At 31.8% G+C, this 18,165-nt stretch overlaps 1 protein-coding gene across 1 annotated transcript in view; it reads left to right on the top strand.

Moving 5' to 3' along the window:
* Positions 1 to 7,089, top strand: part of LOC106685646 (membralin) — a 70,945-nt gene extending 63,856 nt beyond the window's left edge. Inside the window, exon 13 of the mRNA XM_067051349.1 lies at positions 6,392 to 7,089. Coding sequence (XP_066907450.1) covers positions 6,392 to 6,670 — 279 coding nt within the window. The 3' untranslated portion in view covers positions 6,671 to 7,089. The remainder of the gene's footprint in view (positions 1 to 6,391) is intronic.
* The last annotated feature ends 11,076 nt before the right edge of the window (positions 7,090 to 18,165 follow it).

Raw genomic sequence — 18,165 nt, 5'->3', positions numbered from 1 at the left:
TGCAACACCACTGGATTGTTTTGTTTGGGGTGACAAGAAACAGTCTATGGAAGGCCGGTCAATGATCTTAATTCCTTACGAAGAAGAATAGTTGAATCTTGTGAAACAATAACACATATCCACGTACATACCGTTCTGCTACTGCTGCTATTAAAGAAAGATGCCGAGCCTGTCTGTCTTAATGCTCAAAGAAATCACTTTGAACAACATTTAATATGAATGTTAATGTTTAAATTTAATTAATAAAGAAGTTAAAACAAATAAATAAGTTTTATTTATTTTATATAACGTAAACAATTCGTAACAATGAAAATAATTAGGTATGAATACCTCCTAAACAAAGCGTTTGCGAACATACCTTTAGAGGAAATTTTTTTCTTGTTTTGACGTCCTTAGTTCATATTTTCAGTTTGGCCACTTAACTCTGAAACAACCTGTATAAGACCTTCAAGATTTGTCACCTAACTCTAGATTGTCAAAAGTTATTGATATTTCATTCCCACAAAAACTTACCACGGAGCCAATTTTTTAAAACTTTATCTGGACCAAGTTCTACTAAAGTAAAGTATAATTTTAGTTTATATTTTTGTTCATTGATGGCCTTGCTTCGATATGTGAAAATAAATAAAACCATTCAGTAGAATGTATATAATTAATCTTTATTAACTCCCAAAAAATTATTTGCAATATCCATGAAATCTACTATTTTAACAATTTGAATATATTATTGAGGAAAATAAAAAAATATAGCGAAAGAGTATAAAAATAAAACCATTTAAAACCCCTGTGCTATACAATTATCTTTTTGCGCCATGGTTTTGTAGGTACTCCGTGGTAATACTCTGAGGATCGAAGGTCTTGTTTGCTTTTGCAATGTAGAAATCTGTCGCAGGTGTTACAAATCCTTGTCACCCTCGGTTGATCACGGTTTCCGAATGGATATCATATCTTTTCGAAGCTTCTTCCTTTCACTACTACTGGAAAAAAATTTCTTTTTTTTTTCCAATTATTTATTTTATATTAATCTCCATTTTGGGGTGAGTAGCTCTGTGGTAAGGCACCACTACTTATTTCAAGGTTCGAATCCGGGTTTGGCAGATTATTTTCTGTTTCACTGTAGCCCTGAGTCAGCCCTATGGGTTCGGGGGCCTCATAAAGTGGGTACTCTTAATTGAGTAAAAGCGAGCAAATTACATCCTTGCACAACCGTTGGTCTTGTAACAGCACTTCCTCACAAAATATTGAACTCCTGACCCTTCATGGGTTTGTAACGGTAAGATTTAATTTTTAATATTAATGTATATTACTATTGAGTTCTGCCTATGCGCTAGCCCGTAGTCGGACCTATGTTAATCATCTTTTACAAATTCATAGTTTTAAGAGTGAAATATTATAGTTTCGAGTGAAATAATTGTATTACATATTTATAATATTTACACTTTCTTGAGACTGGTTAATTTTGTTTAAATAAATAATTCAATTTTTATCCATTTTTGTCTCAACACATTTTATTTTTCTTATAAGTTCGACGTTTCGGCCAATCAATTAGAAATTGTTGTTGTGACCTGGGCAGATTAGCCTGGATGAAGTTGAGTGTATAAATAATTTTAGTTCCAAAATTGTATTAAGATGTCCCTGAGGATGGCCGGATTGGCCGAAACGTCGGACTTATAAGAAAAATAAAATGTGTTGAGACAAAAATGGATAAAAATTGAATTATTTATTTAAACAATTGTATTGCATTTTATTACCGATTATACTCCAAGGAGAAAGTATAACGGTAAGTTATCACTTGTTTATTAACAGCACAGTGAATAGTGCAAACAGACGAGAGTTTGAGCCTTAGGAAGTACCTTAGGGGCCAGCCATATTAATCCTCTTATGATCCCTTTCAACATGAATGGAATCCGGGAGAGCTTTGGGGATTTCAAGCAATGATTCTATTTTCATTTCTTCTGAGGTTTCCTGGACAAAATATTCTTGTCAAGAAATCGTTGAAAATAATGTTGCGTAATATTTTATTTTAAAGGAATAATTGATTCGAAAAAATAAATTATTGATTATAAACCCTAAATTAAAATAATGAACCAACTTCATTATTTTGTATTGCCTTTATATTGATCTAATCTAGAGAGAAAAGAGAAAAACACTCAATTAAAAAATGTGCTGCCCAACTTCATAGGGTTACTTAGCATAGTTATGACAAGTGAAACAATTTGTTTATAATCCTATTAATATAAATAGTCACATCATAATTTTTTTAATTTTTGCATTATGATCTAAAGTTATACATGATTTATTTTCCCATTTTATTATTTATTGTTTCTTCCCTTACAATTTTTTTTTTCTAGCTTTTTATCGTTCTTTAAATATGTTTAATTATTCCATTATTTCAATTCTACGAAATTTTCTCTCTTTTTTTCCATCGCACATAAAAGTGAATTTAAGTCAAAAGTATAAAAATTATATAACCATTTTAAATATAGAAAAAAAAATTATACATGAAACTCAACAGGGGCCCCATTTACAATCTATTAATATAAAAAAAAACCCTCTAACACATGCATACAAAAATTACAATGGAACAAATATGTATATTAAGCTAAAAGTTATAAGTTATAACACGTCCTTGATATCAACCCAGAGTTCCTCCATGAAGCTCGATGTTTTGCTTGGTTCCATGAGCTATTCCTTATGGGAAGGGGTGCATTTATTATAAATTTCCTTCTTATAACGAGACACTACCAATTTAGTGTGTCTACTAGTCGTGGAATTCGGGACTAAGTCGGGGGATTAGTTTCAGGAAAACTAGGAATTCGTAGTTTAATTTTGAGAAAATCGTCATTGTTTAAAACCTTAATATTTCATAAATCAAAAACTGTTGAATAGTTAATTTTGGCTGTTAAATGGGTGAAAGAGATTTATGGTAAGGAGTTTAGAACACCTGTTGTGTATTGTTATGTATATCCCTTTCAGTGAGGCATTGTTAATCGGTGTTTATTCATTATAACTTTTATTACTGATATACTACATTTTTATTTAAACTTTATTATATGTGCATAACTAAAATTGTATAACGGGCATTGACAATGCTCTTCGACCGGAAGATAGGTTGCCAGTTGGCAAAGCCTGCAAAGTCTTTCTTTGGTTATCTTTGTACCTACGTGTATTTTTATCTATCAACAACTCTACAAATACTTCCTCCTCGATCTTCCCATTCAAATGACTATGCCTAGGTATGATAAAATAAATTCAACGATACTCTTAAGGTCCTCCGGACCAACATATAGTCTGGGGGACCAAGTCGGTAGGTACAGAACATCTCTGGTTAAGTTGCTTTTAAATAAGAATTGTTACCTGAACTGAGAGCCTCAGTGAAAGACTTTTCTCTTGCCAGGAGACTCCATTTTTAATACTAAGATAAAATGAAATTAAAAAAAATAAATGAAAATATTTGTGAGAGTTGTATAACGATTACAATAAAATTTAAAAGAAAAAATATATACATATATAAATAAATATTAACATAAAAATTAAAATTGTGTCTACTTTAAACCAACCCAAAAATATGTTAACCGGAGGACCATCTTTGGACTTTACTAGCACTTAAAATTGTCGAGAAAGAAAACTGTTGAGGAATGTGCCTTGAGCAAATGTGCTTAAATGTTGATATCTAATCTCACCAGATGACAGCTGAGAGGTTCCGGAAGCACGCAGAATAGGAGCCCCTGTGTGAGTGAAGTGGTTGAGGTATTCAACGCGCCCAAAAATGCTGAACCATTTGTTGAATCAGTTTCCAACGTTGTAGAGTGTTGATTTTGAATGGGAGGTTCTCTTTTTGGCAACGGGGTGAGAGGTCTCCCAATCAGACAAAGTCCCGGAGTAAGACAATCAATATTATTGGGTTCGGTTGTTGATTAAAAAAAAAAAGAAAATGGTTTTGAATACTGTGGGCGAAAGATGCAAATATGCTACATAGATAAATAGTAGATTAATAATAATTTTAGTTTATGACCTCCTGGAAGTAATCGGGGATGCATGGCATCATAATACAATTGATAAAGGTGCAGGCAGGATACCGCCCACCCTGATACAACCCACTTCGTCAATAAACGATTGAAGTGGTCGTAGTGTTTTGGAGTCAATTAGTTGACCATTAGTAGATTTCAAGCGCTTCTGAGCTAGCTTCAATAGTAATCTTTTAGCATGTATTCCGCTATTGTTATCGGATCTTCCCTTATAGGTTTGTCCTTTGGAGCATCAATGAAGTGTAGTATGGAAGCTGTGACTCACGCTAATCTTGAGTAAGATATAAATTCATCCGTCCAGTCGAGGATATCTGATTCTATGATAGTGCTCAGAGCTGAGCAATGTTTTCTTAATTTCAGGAAAAGCTTTGAGATGGTTTAAGATTGGAGTAGACCAACTAATTTCTAGTGATGAGTGAAACGTGGGTCAATTCCACCATAATGAATGGGTTGAAAATTGGGACCTGATGGAATGCACGTTTTGAAATCAAACTGTTCTTCATATCCTTGTTGGTTTTGATGTAGGAGGAGTCTGAGTTGTAGACAAAAGAGTTGGTGTAGGGTTGATTCATCCTGAGTGGGATATAGAGCTTAAATACACTCTTGGTTGAGTTTCGGACTCTTTTGAGCTTGTGGATGATGACACCCATCCTTGTTTATGATTTTATTGATTACTACTGTTGTAATTCTGATAAGGTGTTGTCAAACCAGATGTGGCATACACATAATGGTCACTGAAATCGTATGCTGTTGGCTTTCAAGAACACTTTGATTGGAATTAAAAGAATTGGTTTGGATTGGAAGTGTCATGAGTTCGCTGAGATAGATAACTATTATAAGGGTAATGTGGATAAGATCTACTAATACCACCATACACTCCACTAGTTGACGAAGGATACGTACTCAGGCTTGAACTAGTACTATATGTACTTGATAAACAATTATGGCATCCATTCCTACTTTTGAGAAGTGAAATGGACTCTACACTGAATTGAAAATATTAATACAATGTGTAGCAGTTACCGCTCTCCTACATTGTTAACGAGGAGTGAAGTTCGTGGTGTTCCTCCTCGTTCATGGAACTGTGGTTTACTGGGTGTTGAGATCAGATTCTTATATCAGAATCTATCAGATCCTTATATTTAGGGAATACTGTGGAGAAATGTTTTTTCTCAAAACTTCGTCGGGTTTCGGGATCCAGAAATCTCAATAATGTAAAGTCATCGGCATCTGCGATTTTCATTATTGAAATGAGTCCATACCTTCCCTTTCTGTGGTGAGTAAATGCTTTAAATTTTCTGCAGATGGCCGATTTTCAAAGGGGGTAAATTCTAAAACTGTTTTCAGATAATTGTTGGCTAGCCTTCTTTTGTCATTATATATTGTGTTCAAATTTTATGAGAATTCTTGTTTGGAGAAAGTATTCTGTGGTCTGTCCGTCTTTACAAGTTCACATATATGAGTAGGCCAATTTTAATATTTTTGTGGAACTGAGACTTGAGCCGATTATGACCAATTCTGAGGTGGAAAATTAAAATTTGTTCTTTTCATGAGAACTGGTGATGTGGATGTTGATTAGTTGCTTTAATAATAGCTTTGACTTCCTCTAATCTAGGTATGGATGTGATGTAAAATCTGAATAATAAAATATGATCTGGAGCTGTCCTTTGCGATTTTATCAGCCAGTTCATTCCCAGTATTTCCTATTGCTTGGTGATTTGTTCATAAAAATCTGTGAAAACTTTTTATGACATTTAAAATTAGTATTTTTTTTTTTTTCATTGGCGCGACAGACCGTTGAGGTCCTAGGCCTCGCGCGATATACTTAAAAAATACATCGCGCGTTTCCTGATTTTCGTAGGGTGGGTCCGTCACTCCCACGCCTATTTTTGTGAGTGAGTATTGCATAATTTTTTGTTTGAAAAAGTCCCGGGTAGGGCCGGGTTCGAACTCGCCATCTATAGGTTGGCAGACAGGCGCGTTACCACGCTGCTACTGTCACCCCTTAAAACCACTATTACTAACTATTAATTTCGTAGTTTTACGTTAAATAATTATTTATAAATTTTTAAAACCCTTGTAAAAAAACATAAATATATAACTTTTTTATGTATTTAAATTATTATTATTATGTGACATGGATAAACCGGTATGATTTAAATATTTTAAGTGCTTAAAAAGGTTCTGTGTACTTAGTAATAAATGTTATGTAATTAGTCAACTTTGTGCCTTTGAGGTTACTTGTAAATGGTATTACTTATTAATCACATAATGTCTTGGATACCAAATTGAATTTATAATATGATATAAGAAGTTATGTCTTATTGATATCATTGAAATTTATTATTTGAGTTCTGTTTTAGCATTCGATGCTCTATTTTTTCCACCACTACGAATTGCCACTGATACTCCAGCAGGCACACCTTCAGGAATTCATCATACAAGCTCAGGTACCCGAAAATGAGGAAAATAGCGAGCCTCCGAGCGATGTAGATCCTGAAATATCTCCAATTGCCAATCAAATGTTGCCTTCCAGTTCTGGACCGCCCGAACCGAGGATTCAACCAATTCATGACGACGACTTGAGGAGATTGGTTCACAATATTCCAGAGGAAGGTAACAACGGGCCTGGGCCCGTCTGAGTGGGGGTTGGGCCGATCTTCATGTTGTTCGAGTAAGCAAGCTGGTATTTGATATTACCCCGAAAGGGCGGACTGTTGAATTGAATATTGTTATGCTGGCGATTGATCGGTCATGTCTTCAATACTTCTTTGATGTATATTTTAAAAAATAACAACATTGTGTCCTGTCTATAATGTTACTTGACTTTAAGACTATATAATGTTATTTTCTATTCATATTAGGAGTCATTTACTTACTGGGTTTAGTCAAACTGAATTGTATATAACATATAACTGTTTGCCATTATTATTATTTTATCATAGATTCATGTCTTGTTAGTTCTTTAAAGATTTCAAAACAATAAAGTGTAATACCACTATCCTCACTTTTTTCTTGCCTGGAATCGATTGTTTAATATCTAATAATATTTGTGTATAGTTTAAAAAAAAAAAAAAAAAAATACTCTCTGGTAAAGCCGACTATTTAGTAAGGCAACTCCTTGAAAATAGGAACTACAACATTATAAAGAAATAATTAGATAATAAGTCTATTTAAATGTTGTTCTTTCTGTACACATAAGATTTCAATTGTTAAATAATAATGAAGTTCTTGTTACATATTATAACAATAGCAATTTTTGGTTATAAAATAATTCTTTACTTTTACGTTTTGCATGTTACGTCAATAAATGTTCACTAAGGGCCAGGAATCTTATTTTATTCTTATTAAGGAATCACATTTTGAAATAATAGCAAGTCCTATTATAAGAAATATATAGTGATAGTATGTTTTATAAAATTGAAGTTTTTTTTGTTTTTCTGTGTTTTACATTTTCTCTCTATTATTTTTTTTGTATTTAGTAAGTGCTATTTCGTATTTATCCACAATGCTAGAATATTCTCAATTAAAATCATAATGTAAATAATATTGAGAAGTTGTTGTTACTTTTCAATTTATTTGTTATTTTAATTTTTCATTTTACATCATAAAATAGTTTATTTTTTATTCAAGAGTAGAGCAATTTTGATTTATTCAAGCTTGACAGCAAAACTTATTTTTGTGTATACATTGTAGATTGCAGGGTGTGCAAGATTATTAATTATTGTCGATTGGTTATATTTAGCATAACTTAATAAATTTTGGTTATATTTATTTTAGGTTTTTATATAATTTAAAAAAAATTGATTGAATAAACATTTTTTCTATGTAAAACCTTTTTTTCTCTCGTTTATTTGTAATGTTTTTTTTTGTTTGTATTTTTCCATTCTAAACCCTATTTTCATGACATTAATTACTACCCTAGAAATTAATTAATTATCATATAAAAACTGCTGAACAATGACTGCTAATCATATTTACTTTTGCATAAAATATATTTGTATTTCTATGTATATGTAGAAATACAAATATGTGTTCATATATTAAAACAAAATTAAGCTTTTGATAGCATACCTGGTTGTATTAAATATTATTATCATTATAAAAAACACTAAATTTTTTCTTAATCATATATTTAAATATATATTATTTAACTTAAATAGTCTCATAAGTATAATAATATAATTACAGTTTTCTTAAAACTGATGGTGAATACCTGGAGTCATGATTTTGAAAGAATTGGTCATCAACAAAATGGTCATTGATCATTACTATGGTTCCTGGTCCTAATTAAGTTTGGTAATTCATTTTTTAAATTAATGAGTCAGCAAAATTTACATTTGCAATCAAACTTTCTTATAATGAATTACAGTGTCTAATTAGATGTTTATAAAGCTAAGTCTAATATCTGATGTACCATACTGAATTCTATGTGGGTTTAAAAGTAGTGGAATCAAAACATTTATTAATAATAATATTCTTGTCAAATATAAACAGGTTTAATTATAAATTTACCATGACAATATTTATTCTGTTTAATGTTTATTGAAACTGGTTCTATGTTACCATAGAATTTTTAATTAATTACAAGATGAATATTTGTGATTAATTTCAAGATGTTTATTCTATATATGGAAATATATATATATAAATTTATGTATGTATATGTGTGTGAAAACTACAGTTTAACAAGTGTTTGTCTAAAGCTTACTCTTGATATGTTGTTAATCTAAACTTAATAATTTAATTGGGTGTTCCATTTCATATTCTTATTATTTCATTAATTGAGTTAATGTGGTATCAGACTATGTTTTTATTGAGTAGTAATTTTTAGAGTAATGGTGTATATGTGTAAGTATGTAATGGTATAAATATATTTTTTATATATAGGCTGTTTCAAAATATGCATTGGATCATTTATTATTCTTAAAAAAGGTAATATTTTGTTAATGAAAATTTAAGAAATCCTTTTTTTAAATTTTTTTCAACCGTTTCATAATTTATCAATTCTTTAGAGTTAGCAGTTAGGTGAGTTTTCTCTCACAGTGTGACTGTTTGTTGTTTTCTTAATTCCTGTTAGCACTCCAACTAGAGTTGGAAGAACGAGATTATTACTAGTTCTAAAGGAAATAGCTGTCTTCTTATATTGTTAAATATTTTTTATATCCTCTTTTCCTGGACAATCATCTTAGGTTTCTATTCTCCAATATCTCTAAAATGTAAGCATTAATTTTAATAAAATAAATCATTCATTTTAGGTACATTTTTGTGTTTTTTATTATAGATCAGCTATTCTTTCAGTGCAGTTAAAAGTTAAATTACCGTAATTTGTGAATAATATTAAAATTATTCTGTTGATAATTGATAGTGAATCCTCCATCTCCTGTGGAGCATATATATGTATTTAGAAAATATATCAATTATTATAAATGTATTTAAACTTATACCCATTATTTTAGAAACAGCTACTTCAATTTAGTGTTTTGTTATGGCTGTGATGGTTTATCGTTTTTCTTTTTCAGTTTCTTTGTTGATGTAATTATTATCCTAATTTCTGTATCTATTTCTTTGTTTTGTCTTTATTCAATTTTCAGTGTATCCATCCTATTGGTGCTTTTAATTTTTCTTTCATAATTTATTGATATAATTATTATATTTATCATATAATACTTTCTTTTTTTTGTTTCATAACTGGGCATTTTTCATATTTTGTTTCTTTAATTTACTTTTTTAAATTCGTTATTAATTCATTTCATGATAACATTCATATTTCATCCTTAAAACTACTATAATATTAGCATGGCTAATCAAAATGTGTTGTTGATCAAAATATATGTGAATTGTACGTTTTGTTTTTTTTCTCAATTTTATTTAAAAGGTATAGATTCTTAATATCTATATATAGATTATTTTTATTATGTAATAGTTCATGTTGTCAATTTGATGTTATAAATTTACAATATATATTTTTCATGTTATGCTATTTATCAATGGATAAAGAAAATACATAACATATTAATTGTGCATTTATTCTATTGATGTAATTTATATATTTTTTGTTTTTGTAGTAATTTTATGGTGGTAATTTCTCCATTTTTAGTTTCTTTTTTGTTCATATTTAATTTTCTTTTATTAAATAGAGTATTTTCGTACATCGTTCTTTAAGTTTTATTTGTTCCTAAATATTCTCATTTAATTATGTTATTTTATCATATGTTTTTCAATTACTCAAAAATTCCAGCAATTATAACTATTTAAAAATTTGTTCGATTCATCTTTATGTCATCATTCTCTTTGTAAAATTTCTCCGGAATGTGAAGAATGTCAGGAAGGTGATACTATAGCTCCAGGAGAAATGAGCCGAAATTACTAATTTGATAACTCAGTGAAGAAGCTAAAAAATTTCATTAAAATTATTTTACAAATTAAAAATATTAATGTTCCAAGACTGGGACTATAAAATTTCTGTACTCTAAAGAAATCTTTGAGATTCTTATAACATTCATTAATACCTTTTAGGAAGATGGAACTGTATTTATTTTTATTATAAAATAATACAATCCCTCACACATAAAAACAGTACGTATATGGAATTGAGCTCTGGGTCTCTATCAAACCATCAAATTCCTCCCGCATCCAATCCTTACAATCCGAAATCCTACGTAAAATCCTTGTTACGTTAATAAATAAACTCATTCACAAAGACCTTAACATCCCATTCGTTGCAGATTTGGCCCAAAACAGATATGCGTCTTTTCATTCCAAACTTCATACCCATCCTAACCCATTAGTTCTTAATCTCTCATCCTTAACAATCCCTGATAATCCTCCGAGGCGTCTGAAAAGAAGATAATTTAAATTAATGCTTGAAGTACCACCTAGTGTTTGGAACGTTCATCCAACTTACTTATTGTATTATTATTTTGTACAGTTGTAAATTACATGTTCAGACAAATTCTCATTTGCCAAATTTGTGAATATCATAAAAACTACTACCCCTGCGAAGATAAGTGTCATAAACTAGTTTATAGTAAGTTAAATTTCCTTTATTTTGAGTTTTGGTAGGCTTATGTGCGTCTTATGGGTCTAGGGATATATTTTTTTCTAAAATTAAACATTTTAAACGAACAACTAGAAATTAAGATTTTGTGAATTTATTCTGTATGATTAGTATTTTTCATATTTGCTAAAATATATTGATTTATAGTTGTTCAGACAATAAGTTCGATTAATGAAAAACTTTATTTCAGAAACCATAAGAGGTAGAGATGTTAGTCAGCACTTAAATTAAAGCAAGTTAAATTTACCATAAAATAATTTACAACCTTTATTTTTTATGAGTTGTAGTTTTTATGATATTTTGACAAAATGTTAATTTCTAGTTGTCCGAATAAAATGTTTGATTTTTGAAAAAAGATATTTCTAGAACCATAAGACGTATATATGTCTGCCAGCACTCAAAATAAAGGAAATTTAACTTTTTAACTTAAAAGTAGTTTATGACACGTATTTTCGTAGGGATAGTATTTTTTAAGATATTCGCATATAAATATAAATTTGGCATATGAAAATTTGTCCGAACAACTATAAATCAATTTATTTTAGCAAATATCATGAAAAATACAACTCCTGCGAAGATAAACCTCTTAATTGCCCATTAAACTAGCTTTAATTTGAGTGCTAATAGATATCTGTACGTCGAATGGTTTATGAAATGTTGCTTTTTAAAAAGCTATATCTTGAGAACTATTTAACATAAATAACTTTATTAGTGCTCATATTTTAGAAAATTTATTCTTCTTTTAATGACGTTCTCTTAGGTTTTCTCGTGTTGTTGCTACTTTTTAAGATATAGAGCTTGGAATGAAAAATTAATTTTTTTATCGTTTTGAACCAGCTGCCATTTTTTATTCCCCCTACCTATTCTTGGCAAACTCATAAATTTTGACTAGTAATTATACATAGTTTTCATTAAAATAATAAAAAATTGGGGTGAGATTGAGAACTGCTTTTTTTCTCCTCGTACTATAAGGTCAGGAGGCCAATGGCATAGGAAGGATTTTTGGTTATTAGGGATTAAAATATAAATGTGCCAAGAATGTATAGTCTTTGGATTCTGCAAGGCAAATCTGCTCCGAGTGGTACTCGTAATGAAATATATGAGAACGCCTGGGTTTACCGTTGATGGATATTATGTATCAGTTAATAAATCTTTTTAGTCTCATTTCTTATAGATAGTCCTCCATACATCAGGCATCCGTAGTGGGGAAGTGGGAGAATAAGAGGATACTAGAAGGTGACAGGTACCCACGGGATCTCAGGAGCTGTTAAAGGGTTGAGATGGTTTTTGTAGGAGACAGTGGATGTCTAGTGCGCATCTACTGTCTCCTTGCATAATTGTTTTTCAGCTTTATTTTCTCATCGACTATGATTTTATATGCTTCCCAGTCAATCTCTCTATTAATGAGGGGTTTTCTCTTCGTTATTTCGTGTAACTCAGTTGAAAAATTAATTAATACTGGGATATGGTTCGAATTCAAAGCCGTGGTCACTTAGGATGAGAAATGAAACCTATATTTTTTGTTAATACGTTCTCTTCAAAGCCTGTGTTGGGGCGAGGGGTGTTTCGTGTATGAAAACCGACCTCTCCCCCAGAGGGAAATGTTCGCTGGTTCGAGATAAAATAAAAAAAAAAAAAAAAAAAAAACGGATGACCTAAAATAAATATCACATACAAGAAAAATAATAGTAGAGAAAATGAAATAATAAAAAAAAAATAACTTTCCAAATGATATACAGATTTAATTAATTAAATTATAAACAAAAAAATGAACTGTTATGTTGTTAAAAAAAAGGATAATGAATTGTGGAGTAAAAAGATAAAAATATTTTGATACATGTACAATCAAAAAGAAAAAAAAATTCTATTTACACAAGAAATAATAAGTTAATTAAAAGCCAAAAAGAGAAAAAACACACAGGACATACTGTCGAGTTCGACGGTGTGTTCATTATCATTAAGACCTGTCTAGAATATTTTCTGTACCCAGTTTTGGTTTTTAATGGATCTGAAGCAGTACTCGTAAGAAGGGTCTCCCACTGTAATTTGACCACCTGCCGTTGAATAAAATCCGCGAACTCCTCCCAAGTCGGAAGTTCAGGTTTTGAGCCTAACAACCTGAGCCCCAAAATGCTTAATATAAAACCTGGAAGATCGTTCAAACCGAGCTTGAGATGCGCAGAGGAGCTCTCTACTACCACAGCTGAGAACGCTTCTAAATTAGAGGGATCACCCTTCACTAAGGGTTAGAAATTCAAAACTTTTGTTAGGTAGAAGGTTGCTTGGATCCTTTCGCTATCGTATTTTTTAGTAAGCGATTCCCACGCTTGCTTGTAGCCTACTGGGGATATTGATATGGCCGATATATTTTGCATTGCGGACCCCTTTAATACTGATTTCAGGAAATGAAACTTTTGAACGTCGACCAAATCGTGCCTGTTATGTATAAGGGGCTGAAAAGTTTCTTTAAAGTCTTGCCAACCAGTGATATTCCCAGAAAATGATGGAATGTTGATAGTGAATAACCGTGGTTGTGATGTACCTTCCACCGCCGATCGGTAAGACACATATTTATCGATATCTAACTTACTGGTATCCCCTACAGCACTGGTATTTCCCAATGATAAGGCCTCATATTAGTTATTTCTAACCTCCTCTTTTAAGGTTTTTAATTTCTCCCTTGTGGCATTTAATTTCCGCGCAAGAGAATTCGCCTCCTAAAATGCGGTTTCAAAGCGTTCGTATGTGGCGTAAATGCGAGACGCGCCGTAAATATGGGGCCTCGCGACGAATCAGTATTTAAACTACGGCCCAAAGAGGTGGTCGACATTATCTCCTCGGCCAAATCATTCACCTGTTCCTCCAATTCCATAAATTTAGTTTCCCAATCATTACTTAAATTTTGACTTTTCGGAGGCATTTTTATCAACAAATCAAAACAATGGGTGAAAATAAAGGTTATAAATAAACGAACTAATTTAATACGGACTGGACAGAACTAAACAATCCAGCCAAAAGAACCAAACAATCCGGCACGGTAGGACCAAACAATCTTGTGGCGAGGGATATTTCGTGTATGAAAACCGACCTCTTCCCCAGAGGGAAATGTTCGCTGGTTCGAGATAAAATAAAACAAAGAAGAAAAAAAAAATTGGAGGGCCTGAAATAAATGTCACATACAAGAAAAATAATAGTAGAGAAAATGAAATAATAATAAAAATAACTTTCCAAGTGATATACATATTTAATTAGTTAAATTATAAACAAAAAAATGAACTGTTATGTTGTTACAAAAAAGGATAATGAATTGTGGAGTAAAAAGATAAAAATATTTTGATACATGTACAAACAAAAGGGAAAAAAAAAAAACAATTCTATTTACACAAGAAATAATAAGTTAATTAAAAGCCAAAAAGAGAGAGAGAGAAAAGAAAATATGAAGCTCGAAAGAAGAAAAGAAAGTCACTCACAGATGGGCGTGGAGGTCGATATCCGCATATCACAATAACATTACGAGTCTAGAGTTGGTTGACCAGGATGACCGCCGGCGAACTGGTGAGAGAGAGGTTGCCAGGCAGCCCAACGATTCCAAAAAAACGTAGACTGCACAGTGGTGACTGGCGGTGAGTTGGTGAAAGGGTTCCAAAACAAAATAGCTCCTACAAACAAGTCAACAAACAATGGCGGTGGAGCGTCCGTGAAGCAGCGAGTCTCTGGCGTCTTACACCGTTCCAATGCCACCTAACATCGCTCCAGTGCTGCCAAAATCTTCACTGCCATCTGCCTCATCCGTGGTTATACAGGCACTGGCCCCACTGCCTTCGGTATCGTTCTGCACATGTCACACCAAAATTTTGGGCTTTAACAGCCTGGTTTGTAAAGTTGGTTCATTTGGTGTATGTATTAGAATATTATGCCTTGAACAAATATCAATCAAAGAATTTCGATTAGGATTTGATTTATGGCATTCTCAGTGGGTTTATGGTTCCTTAGTGCTAAAAGTTTTTAAATTTGGCCTTGAAGTATTTTTTTTTATTTGGAAGACTATAAACTGATTGAAAAAGAACCTGAATAACCTATAAGTTAAATATTTTGGAAATTAAATTTTCAGTGATGCTAATTACTTTTAAATATTAAGGGTAAACGGCCGGAAGGAGTCGTACAATCTCTACCGCTACGTAAGATTTCGTAACCTGGTATTTTAAATTTTATGTTTTGGGATAAATGTGCCTCAGTATCAATGCAGTTTGATTTAAGGAACATTTTGAATTTATTCCTCTTAGATTGTTTGTTTATTTATTGTTGCTTAAAGGCGTAAAACCCTCTGGTCATCAACGCCTATGGTATGCTATTATGATGAAGGTACACACATGTGATTTAAACAAATGTAAAAGAGGAACATGATTCATACAAATGTAAAAATTAATAATAAATAAAATTAAATTAAAAATTAAAATCGATGAGGAGTAATAATTTAGAAATAAGGCGATGTGCTTTTAAAAATTTAAACATGTAACTTTAGCTTCCTCATCTGCTGCAGAGCTTCTGATATATTTGGGGTCAGTCCTATCCTGTTTATTGTTGGCAAATAGTGAGTACATTCTTCAAAAATATGTTTAATCGTGAGAATGGACTGACAATATTTGCTCGTTGGAGGTGGCAGTTTTCTGATCAAGTGAGGAGAGTATGAACTATTTTCAAGCGGGCTAGAGCAACTTCCTCCCTGCGGCTGTTGCGGTAGGATGTCGACCATGGTTTTACTGATCTTTTAATTTACTCGAAGAACTTTCATCCCACTTGGCCTGACATCTTCCCAATATTTGTAATTTAAGGAGTGTACTGAGTTCTGATGGGTTAAGAACGGCGGTGCCTCGGCCAGGGAGCGTAAGTGCCTCTCTGGCAGCTTTGTCTGCGAGCTCGTTACCAACAATGCCAATGTGGCTTGGAGCCCATATCAAATAATGGACTTACTTTGTTGTGATAGTCTTAGAAGAGAAGATTGTATTCTTATGATGAGTGGATGTTCAGAGTACATGTTTCTCAAGCTTTTTAGAGAGCTCAACGAATCTGAGATTATTACAATTGTCTTCTGAGTTATTGAAAGGCAAAAATGGAGGGCTGATGCTATCGCGTGAAGTTCGGCGTGTATATTGAGCATAACTTATGTAATTTAAATTTGTGGCTTGAATCGCGAGAAACGATTCAACGATCATCGCGAGTAACGATTCCTTTAAGAGGATAAGCTTAATTTTATTGATTCGGTAACTATAGATAAAAAGTAAATACTTGAGAACTAATAGAATAATATATGATTTTTAGTGAAACACAGTTATTCAGGAGAGAATTAGTAACATTAGATAAGCTATTGTTTTCATTAAAGTCCATTTACAAAAATGTTTCGCCACTTATTTCGTTGTCTTGATTAACTGTAGCCTGAGGTTGTTGTAATATTGGACGATTAGCATCATCATATGAAAATTTTGAAGTAATTCTGATTAATTCTTAGATTTTAGAGTATTTGGCTCAGGAGGTGAGTTTATTATATATATATATATACATTTTTAAAAAATAATATTACCATCCCTTATAAATAACTACAATTTACGCAAAATGGCTTATCTGTAAATTTTAACGTGGATTTTGAGAAATGACGTTTGTCCTTGCACTTAAAAGACCTTGACACGAGGACAATTTTTTTTGTGACCATATCTCTACTTACAGTTTGTACACATAGGAATAACAGTGTTTTTATGTTTAGGCTCTCTCAGTTACCAACAGTTAAGGATCAGTGACTTACAACTTGGGAAACCCAACCTCATCCCGAAGACAGAAGCTCAGGCTTCTTTTTGTTAAATTAATTTTTTTCTCCATTAGAAGTCAATTATTTATTTTATTAAGTCTATAAATGTCATTGTTTTTGTTATTAACTTTTCTTTTTCTCTCTTCTTAAGAATTATTATTTTTATATATATTTTTTTTTTTATAACATTGTAAATAGTTACATTAGGTCAATTGTTAAAAAAACCAAATGTAACTGTTACATTACCCATGTAAGGCCCACTAGGCCGACCTGATATATAATAAAAAAAAATTAAAAAATGTTTTTAGAAATAAATTAATAAATTAGAAAATAAATTTTTGTGATGTTTTCATTGTTTTTAATGGATACTGAACATGGAGAGGAGTAGATTGTTTTATCATTATTCAGTATTTTGGATGCGTATACAACTTAAATTCTTTTGAATGACACTGGGGGCGTTAACATAAGTACATAGTTGGTGAACATCAGTTTTATCTTGGGTCGAATTACGTAATTCATCACCCGATGGCATTGAATAACCCAAATAAAATGAACAAACGGATAACTGAATAAACGTCATCGCACCACAACAATACATGCGAACTCTAAGAAAGTCAGAGCCCTACTGGTGTACATTTTATTTTAATATATTATGTTTACTGGCCTTTAGTTCGTGCCAATTCGTGTAGTTTATAGGACTAACAGCCCCTAACCACCAATCCTAAGTAACGTCCTGATTGGTGGAGCAGTGTTGAAGTTACTGAAATATTTGATAGAAAAAAAACATGGGGCCCAAGAAGGCGAAAATTTTCAGTAAAGAAAATTACTTTTTGATTGCTATGAAAATTCGTGTTTTAGGATTATTTGAGGTGTGAAAAACAAATTTATTTCTTTGTGAAAATGCTTTACCCCACTTTGCTAGGCCAGTCGATCCAGTTTGTTTCAATGTTGTATCCATATTACAGCGTAATGTGGTAACTATTCACTTAGCGGTTTATTTTCTTTAGTGGAATAACTATTGCCTAATGTATAAAAAAATATAAGCCGCTTTCAATAAAAAAGGCCAATAGTTTGTTTTTAAGAGAAAGCAAGCTAAATTTGTTTTCAATCTCCCCGAAAACCCCTGAATAACAGGGCTGTATTTATGTGAAAGTTCTCCAGAGCGATAAATTCCTGCTGCTTAACTCACGTACACTCCTCACAAGAAACTCCGACGAAACTGATCCTGCCAGCGAAGCTCAGTGATACTTTGGAGATTTTTTGGTTCATCGTTTTAC

This window comes from Halyomorpha halys, unplaced genomic scaffold (genome assembly GCF_000696795.3).
Source record: "Halyomorpha halys isolate HHAL.00 unplaced genomic scaffold, Hhal_1.1 Scaffold721.1, whole genome shotgun sequence".
Taxonomy (NCBI): Eukaryota; Metazoa; Arthropoda; class Insecta; order Hemiptera; family Pentatomidae; genus Halyomorpha; species Halyomorpha halys.
The sequence above is the reverse complement of the archived record's forward strand: the minus strand, read 5'-3'. Positions and strand labels throughout refer to the sequence as shown.